The sequence below is a fragment of the Lactuca saligna genome, chromosome 2, assembly GCF_052625555.1.
Source record: "Lactuca saligna cultivar CGN05327 chromosome 2, ASM5262555v1, whole genome shotgun sequence".
Lineage (NCBI taxonomy): Eukaryota > Viridiplantae > Streptophyta > Magnoliopsida > Asterales > Asteraceae > Lactuca > Lactuca saligna.
The window spans coordinates 8325642-8335054 of record NC_136418.1 but is presented as its reverse complement, the minus strand read 5'-3'; the positions used below and the strand labels follow the sequence as shown (position 1 = coordinate 8335054).

The 9413-nt window shown below is 36.8% G+C and overlaps 1 protein-coding gene across 1 annotated transcript; it reads right to left on the bottom strand.

Annotated features, from left to right (window-relative positions):
• Positions 1 to 7537: 7537 nt before the first annotated feature.
• LOC145029498 (E3 ubiquitin-protein ligase ATL23-like) lies at positions 7538 to 7882 on the bottom strand. Its single transcript, XM_078978014.1, has one exon. The coding sequence runs from the start codon at positions 7880 to 7882 to the stop codon at positions 7538 to 7540; it is 345 nt and encodes a 114-aa protein (XP_078834140.1).
• Positions 7883 to 9413: the final 1531 nt, after the last annotated feature.

Here is a 9413-nt window from a genome sequence, read left to right as displayed (position 1 = left end):
ACGAAGAAGTTATGACCAACCGAAGATCCGCAACAAAACTGGCACGACACTGAATGACGTAAAACGTGAGTTTTTGATAAACTACTTTTTAGCCTTAGTAATCTAATGAAAGTCGTAGTATTCGTTAAACCGAGAAATTCGATAAAAAGAACGCCAAAATCTGACTTCGTGTGAGAAAGTTATGATTTTTCGAAGTTTCAACATAGCAGTAGACAGCTAAAAACTCGAATTTTAGATCGAACAATATTTGACCGATACATCCTAAACGAGAATCGAAGGTCTCGTCATTTGTAGTACAACGGTAAAAAGTCTGACAAAACGGATGTCGGATGAAGAAGTTATGAATTTTTAACGGATTTTCCTGTCCCAGTCTGTTAAAAATAATAATATCAAAATAAAGTCAAAATTAGCCGACGAAGTCTAAATGAAAGTTGTAGAGCGTAATTTTAGCTATTCATGTATATAAAGAACGTCAAAAACGGAGCTCGTATGCGAAAGTTATGGATTTTAGAAGTTTTGGGTTCAATTTCCGAAAATTTCGCATGGTTGATGTTCGGCCACGTCACCTTCGTCCGGATCTCGCCCCGTGTCCGAAGCAGCTTAGTCATCCGAGCAGCTGGCAATGCATGTCGCAACCCTCTCGCACTGATGGCTCGGCCAATCCGAGCCGCCGCTAGCTTCGCTCCACTCCTGCCTCGTGCCTCGCTGCTGCGCCACCTACCCTTCGCTGCTGATGCCACCGAGCAGCCTCGTCACTCTCCTCAGGACTGAGCCTCGCAGGCGTGATGTGGACGCCTCCCAGCCACAAAATCCGAACCCTTGCCCCTATAAATAGGAGGGTGCGAACCCTCCCGGCTAAAATTTGAAAATTTCCATTTTTCACCCCTAAATCCATATTTTCACTATTTTGACTTTTCCCGAAGCTCCAGTATCAATTTTAGCACCCGAAACACATCCCGAGACCCCCGAGAAGCCCGGAAATTTTATCTTTTCGGTTTTGAAACCCTACCTTCGCAGAGCTCGGTTTTCAATTAAGCTCCCGGTTTTCAACATAGAAAGACATATTTAAAGCCGAAGTGCTGTCCAAATTACTATTTTAACCCCCGGTTAACTTAAGGTGAGTTAAATATATAGGAACAACTGTATGTTATGTGTTATATGTGCTATGTGCTTTTCAGTGTTATTATTCTGAGTTATTTTCCCGTGTGATTTTATTCGCTATGTTTATAGCAATTGTAATACCTTTGACCATGTGATCAGTGAAAAGGACTTAGATTCACATTGGTACTGGTACGTAACCTCTGGCCATGTAGAGCATGTCTCCGTAAGAGAATGACTTCTATTCTATGGCATTGGTAAATGGTTAGACAGGACTATAAGCCTAAAATCTAACAGGTTGTTAATCAGAAATTGCATGTCTTCTATGCCATTTGGGCCAAAGCTTTATTGATGTATATCAAGAATTGAAAAGTATATCTTTGAATAAAGTCTTTGATTGATATGAACGCTTGTCACATGATCTCACATACATCTTGTTGTTCCTCTTTGCTTTTGCCACATTAAAGTATATATATATGGCATAATGTTATATTGTATCTATTATTGAACTCACTAAGTGTCACCGCTTACCCTATCAATGTTTAACAATTGTAGGTGATAAGTAACTAGTATGTTCACATACTGTTGAAAGATTTAGAATAGTTTGTAATAGTACTTTTGTACTACAGTTTATGTTTGTATAAATTACAATATCCTGGGTAATTATGTAATATATATAACACTTTGTAATAGATGGTTTGTATCCAATAGTTTGCAATTCCCTTTTGATCAATGTAAAATATTGCTTTTATGAATATGCAAATAGCATGTTTTGGAGTAATGATATTGTGAAGTATGAAAGTTTGGGTCTTTCAAAAATACGAAAGTTGGGGTCTTTCATTTACCTTGAGTGGTAATTAGAGTTATGTGACAGAGTTATTGTATGCTACTTATGTGTTGTGTTGCACTACATTATTTCTATGTGATTTATGCCATGTGTATATCAGAGTATATCAGAGATAGAACCGGAAGGTTCACAAAGCTAGGACCAGAGGGTCCACAGAGTTAGGGCCCAAGGGCCCACAGAGTTATAGTCTCGAGTGGCTAGTATGTGTTATCTATGGTATTTTGGGTAACTCACTAAGCTTTATGCTTACAGTGTTATGTGTTATGTGTTTCAGGTACCTGTGATGATCGCAGGAAGGCACCCGCATGATTCGTACACACACATGGCATTTTATGTATTTTGATCTTGAGAAATATTTTGTGAAACGAGGATATGATACAATGAGATTTTGTTAATAAATGTGTTTGGAAAATGTGTTTTAAAATGTGAAAAATTGTCTTAAATTTTCTGGTGTTACAAAATTATGGAATTCTGAGGTGAATTCGTGGATGAGGGTATTGTTGTCGTCCGATGTCTAAAACTTGTATAGGTTAGTAATCGGGTACGGGAGATAACACGAGATGCACATAAGATATGCGCAGCAGACATCAGAGGTTGGGGTTGAGTCGATCTTCGGTTGGATTGTAGTTTTCTTATGAGGTAAAGAGAATTTTTGACTTGTGTGTCACTGGACCGAGAAAGTTGACACGAGAAGGAAGTTAGTGAGACATTCTGAATCATGTCATGGAAGTTCAACTATGGGGTTGAGGTAGGGCAACGTGTGATGGGTAGTATAGAGATTGCGCTTCAGACGACTGAACAGATTCAGCAGATCAGACAGAGGTTGCTGACTGCTCAGAGTTTCCAGAAGAGTTATGCGGACAGGCGTCGGTCAAAGCTCGAATTTCCGGTCGGCGATTTCGTGCTCCTGAAGGTCTCTCCTTGGAAAGAAGTGACCTGATTCAAGAAGAGGTGCAAGTTGGGGCCACGATATATTGGACCTTTCAGGGTGATCGCCAGAGTAAGCAGAGTAGCCTACCGTTTGGAGCTACCTGCAGAATTGGGTCAGATACATGACACCTTCCACGTGTAGCAGCTGAGAAAGTGTATAGCCGACGAGTCAGCAGTGGTACCATTAGAGGATATTAAGGTGGATGCAATCCTGAACTATGTTGAGAGACTGGTGGCGATTAGAGATCGGAAGATCAAGGTTCTGAGGAACAAGGAAGTGCCTTTGGTGCAGGTCCAGTGGCAGCATCGGAAAGGGTCAGAGTTGACTTAGGAGCCGAAGCGAGAGATGCATGAGCAGCATCCAAAGTTGTTTGCAGAGTGAGACTTCAAGGACAAAGTCTGATTCTAGTGGGGGAGAATTGTAACATCCGGATTCCCAGGTATATTATTTTATTCATTATTTTGGAGTTTGTGGAGGGACTCAGCGAGTTGGTGTTTAGACTTATCGAGTAGGGTCGCGAATTCTCATCCGGATTAATGACCGGACTCGGCGAGTCCGCGTTGTTTAACGAAACCATAATTTCCTGAGTTTAGGACCTATTTAAAGGACCTTAGGGCCGTCATTTGCGACTACCAAACCCCAGAGAGAAACCCTAAAAGAGCTAGAGCGTTTGTGAGAGGAACGGAGCCATTTCTTGATCTTTATGGTTGATTCTTGCAAAAAGGAGGTGATTCCAGCTTAGAGGAGACCAAGGAGGTTGTGCATCTGGGGATTTCGAGCAAAAGACTTCATCTTTGAGGTATTATATCTCACCTTTATCTGATTTGTTGAAGGAATCTATAGATGTAGAGTTTTTATGTCCTTTATTGGAATGAATTGAGAGATTATGGCCCCTATTCATATTGAGACTTCAGATCTGGACCCATAGTGGTCTAAAGAGCTTATTCCATCTTGCTTTATGTTGAGCTATGGAGGTAATGAGCTTAGGGTGTTATTTTTGGGGATAAATCACCAAGTGAAACCTCCTAGACGTCACATGAGTGTCAAGATCCGAGCTTTACGTGATTATCAGCCTTGGGAAGGTCAGATCTATGGATCAAAGGAACAGATCTGACCTCAGGAGGTCGATTGAGTTTTTGCATGGCATGAACTCGCCGAGTCCAAGGGCAAACTCGGTGAGTAGAGCTAGGGATTCCCGTAAGTCACTCAGTCAGTAACTTGCCGAGTTGGGGGAATGACTCAGTGAGTCAGAAGGGGGGATAGAGGACTGGAGTTCAAGGTGAAACTCACCGAGTTGATCTTGAGACTCGGCGAGTTGAGTCGAGGTGGCCCCGCGATTGATGTCAGGTGTAGCTCGTTGAGCAAGGGGAAACACTCGACGTGACAAGTGAGACTAGAGAGATAGTGGACACGTGTAGACTCGCCGAGTTGCCCAAGTGCACTCGACGAGTCTGGTCAAAGTTTGACCGTTGACTTTTGTTGACTTTTAGTGTTTGGTCAACAATGGGGCCTTTGAGCAAGAGAGGGGTAAAATGGTCTTTTACCCTTCGCAGGATGCCAAGAGAGAGTTGAGTCTAGTCTCGAGAGTTATATTTATGAGAGTATTTACCTTATGTGATCAGGCGGAGGCTAGACCATATTTCTACCGAGTCAGAGATTTACCAAGATATTTGAGGTGAGTCTTCTCATTATACCTTACCTTGAGTGGTAATTAGAGTTATGTGACAGAGTTATTGTATGCTATTTATGTGTTGTGTTGCACTGCATTATTTCTATGTGATTTATGTCGTGTGTATATCAGAGTTAGAACCGGAAGGTTCACAGAGCTAGGACCAGAGGGTCCACAGAGTTAGGGCCCAAGGGCCCACAGAGTTATAGCCTCGAGTGGCTAGTATGTGTTATGTGTAGTATCTTGGGGAACTCACTAAGCTTCGTGCTTACAGTGTTTTGCGCTTTGTGTTTCAGGTTTATTAGGATCACGGGACGGCACCGGCTCGATTGTACACACCAGAGAAAGAATTATGTTTAAGAGGATCCTGGATTACTATTTATTTGATTATGGAGTTTTTTTTTTGTAATTTTAACAAAAAGGAGATTTTTATGAAAAGTGTTAAAGAGATAAACTATTTTAAATGAAAATTTTGTTTTGAAAATTTCGGTGTTACATAACAACTTGGCCAGACAACAACTAGACTAAAAAGACCATGGTCTAGATGACACTTGTTTGAACCAAATTACAAAGCTAATCCAATGGAATGGTCTCTGTCTTCTTGGTCAATGTAGTAACATGATATCTAGCCCATGACACATGGCTTGTAATGTTAATCATTGGTGTCGCTAATAACCTTGAAGTGGAGCATGCTTTTTGGCATTTTTTGTGTTTGGATTTTAGGCCTTCGATATCTGGATACACAATAGATCGGTAGTATCTATTATCCTATCCCAATCTTATATTAATTTTAGAATGAGTGTTCCTTGCAAGTACCAATTAACTCATCGGTCATGGGCAAGCGGTTATCTGTTATTCATAATCAACCTTTTCAAAGGCCTACAAAGGTGTAGCTCCAAGTTAAAGAACTAGGTTTGCATCGTTCCATCTTTTTTCTAGACAAACAAAGGTGTAGCTTCCCGTTAAAGAAGTAGGTTTGATAAAACCATTTTTCAAAAACGGATGCAATGACTTGCAACTGAGTCATGAGCTCTTTCATCTCCGATTATGCTAATTCGTAAGGTCTTCTTCTAATTGGTGTCCTCCCCGACACCACATCAATATGAGTCATGAGCTCCTCTACCCGACAATGTGGTGTAAGTCCTAGCAGATCATAAGGAAATACTTTAGGTAAATTTGGAGCAGTTCAACATTTTTCTTAGATCTCTTTTTCTTATTCCAATGAATCACGGCACCCCAAATAGAATGTACAACCCCCCTCAGCAAGGCATTTTCAGGGCTTGATGATGGCAATGATCCCATAATAAACACATCTTTTATCCTTATAGACATAATTCAGAGCTTCCTTGTGTAGCTTGATTTGAATCATCTTCTTGTTATAAAGGATTTCAACATCTCCCACCTAGTCTATACACAACACGGTTGATTTTAATTCTTAGTAGTCCGGTAGAAAACATCATATCATTAAACATTCACATCATTGGTTTGTCTCATGTACACCATCTAGAAAATAAAATAATTGGAAATATTAATAATAAAGATATATAAACTTTCATATCCACAGGTGTTACAAATAATATCATTCAATCTAGTCATGTATACTTTAAAGAAAAATGATTTTTTTTCGATAAAATTACAAAAATAGCTAAATTTTCGATCTATTTTATATTTTTGCTGCTATGTCATTTGTTCATCATATTCAATAGAATGTGAGACAATTGATATATTTGAAACTTTTATTATTTAAATAAATGAAAATATATTTTTAGCTCGAGTAAAAACCAAAGTGCTAAACATAAAATAATCTAAATGTAACGAAAAAAACAAAAAGAAAATCAGTAAAGGTTTAAGAGAGAAAAACAATGGGTATTCATATTCAAACTGTTCACGTTCGTACAAATTCGCCACGTTTAAGATCATAATTCAAAAAATTAAGTAGAATTTCATAAAAATATTAACAAATCCCACAAAAAAAATAGATTAAGAAAACAAATTTCATTTGATTTTTAGCATGGTTCTAAAAAACGCGCTATGGCGCGCCTCAAGGCGTGGTGTAGCCGTTACGAAAACGTCTAAGGCGGGTTTATTAAGCTTGACGCCCAAATAACGTGTCAAGACGTGCCTTATCGCGTTATGACGATAGTTTTTTTCAAGGCGTGGATTTTTTTGTTTTTTTTGTCAGGCCTAAAATAATTGAGTTTTTGTTAACTTTTTTATATTAAATATTAATATAACACTTCTAAAAACTTTATATATTTGATACAATTCAATAATTATATGATTTATCTCTTTTAATGTATATAAAATAGTCACGCCATGAAAAACGTCATGACTCGCCAAGATTTGCATAACTTAACTTTGACCTCGCCGCCAAGTCAGAGGAAAGAAAATGAGAAACAGAGGGTTCTTTAAACTGTCGACATCCATACAAATTTACATTTTTACGATCAAAAGAAAAACTTATTCGATTCAAAAATAAAATATTATTAATCTAGAGAGAGAGAGAGATCTTCAAAATGTTGACATCCGTACGTATTCAACATGTTCACGATCAAACTTCAAGTATTTTTAGTAAGATCTTTACTTGAATAAACAAAAACCCATCACAATGTTTACATTTTTTTAATAAAAAATAAAAAATAAAAAAAAATAAAAAAAAATAAAAAAAAATCAATTCAAGAACCTATAATCATCACTATCAATGTATTTATGGCCCAGTTTTAGATCAAAATTCAAGTTTTTCAACAAAATTTTCAGACTAAATATCATAAGTTCTACATTAAAAACTCGATTAAAGAACTAAGAACTTGATTCTTGATTCAGAAGAAGGAACTAAAACAGGGGGCTAACGATCTTGAAACTGCTGATAATCATACTTAATCATGTACAATCAAGACTGCTATAAAAAAAAATAGAAGAAGAAAAGAAGCAAAAAAACGAAACTAATTATCAAAAAGATTTCAAAGGGTGATGAACAAATTCATCAAAAGTTTCAACATGGACTGGTTTCAGATGGGCGAAAGAAATCCGGTTCAAGTTTGTTTCGGCAAACCGGGCAAGCCGGATTTTTCGACAGCCAAGTATCGGCGCATTGTAGATGAAACCCATGGTTACATCCCGGAAACACCCTCGCCGGTTGCTCCGCCTCAATATCCTCCAAACAGACCGAACATTCAGTCCCTAACCCGAGTTCATTGCCGGTGGTTCTCGGAAGTTTGTCTAGCTCCGCCGCTGAAAGGCCAGCACCGGTGTTGGGTTTCACCGGAGCCGTCATTTCAGGAAGGTGATGTGCGGCGTACCATAGCAAACACATGTAGACAAGGAACACCACACTCATCCCGGCGCATGGTAGAAACAGGGCAAGGAACAAGGAAATCATCATCTTTTGAAAAAGGCCTGGTGTATCCTATGCACCACGGCGCACGATAAGGGTTTGTGAGATCGTGATGCAAACTTTTGAAGTGCACCCTTGGATTATAACTAGGGATATTTGTGAAGGACGCTAATAATTTATACTAGGGGTGCATTTGGTGAGCAATAGTTAAATGACCCTTTTTTTGGTAATCATTTCTATTTTTTTTTTTTTTATATTTGTTGGATTTGAAGATATTTTTCTTTCAAAGATAAATATCTTGGTAGTATTTTTTTTTACCTATAATTAAAATCACATAAAATATATTTGGAAAAATATGTTTTTTAAATTAATTCAGTATATATTTGATAAATAAAATAAAACTATTTAAAAACTAATTTAAGTAAATTATATAAAAAAAACCAGCTTATAAATTATTATTTTAGTTTACAAAACCTGCATATTAAAAATAAATAAATAAATAATAAGTTAATTTATCTGCTAACTATGATACGACATAACACAACATTAAATTATACATTCATCCATTTTTTTATTTTTGTTTATATCCATATCATCATGAACAAGCTTAAATTATACATTCATCGATTTTTTATTTTTATTTATATGAAAATGGTCGAAATGATTGCATACATGGTCATTTTGGTCCATATCATCATCAAAAAATACATTGATCACGCATATGTACAAAACGTGTTGTCCACATGGAAAGCAAAGTTTCATTCATAAAATCAGAAACAAAACAGTACAGCTATAATTTATGTTTTATTAATTTTCGATTATATATATAACTTCTTTGCCAATAGAAATGCACAAAAAAGGCGTTAGGAAATTTTCCGTGTTGAAGTACTTGTGCAAGTTTGGAAATTGTCCATGTTCGGTAGCAATAGATCTTTAATTTGAATTAAATTTCCAAATAATGTAGTATTAGAAAAACAACTTAAGTCGATATAATTTAATTATAGAAGAAAGGGAAAAATTGGGTTCACGAACTTGGACAATTGTTAGAGATTGTACTGTTGTGCATGCCCCATGTTTTATTTTAAGATAAGTACTATAAGAAAGGTTTTAGGTGCATTACTATCACCAATTTTCTACTTTTACAATAAACAAAATATTTTATGGTATAATGTGCATACAAAAGGGTATAGCATGTTTGTCATTGAATTAGTGCATGATAATCCATAAATAATGTTTCATGTTTGAGTTTGTATATTATTTAATTTTTTTGTTCGGGACAAATTATCATTTATCTCATTAGGTGTTCACGTTATGATTTATCTAGAGTAATTTGTTCATAGCGGAGCCGATATAAGGGTGAAAAAAAATTAACTTACCAATATAAATGATCTTTTTTGGAAAAAAATGATTTTTTTTTTTGGTAAAATTACTATTTTGGTGAATACCCCTTTTCGGATAGACCTCCGGAATAAGTAGGATTCCGGATCATAGTTTCGGAACAATTTTTTATTTTTTATTTTCTTTTTGTTTATTT

Coding starts and splice junctions, on each gene's coding strand:
- LOC145029498 (XM_078978014.1), bottom strand. CDS start 7,882: ATGAGTGTGGTGTTCCTTGTCTACATGTGTTTGCTATGGTACGCCGCA.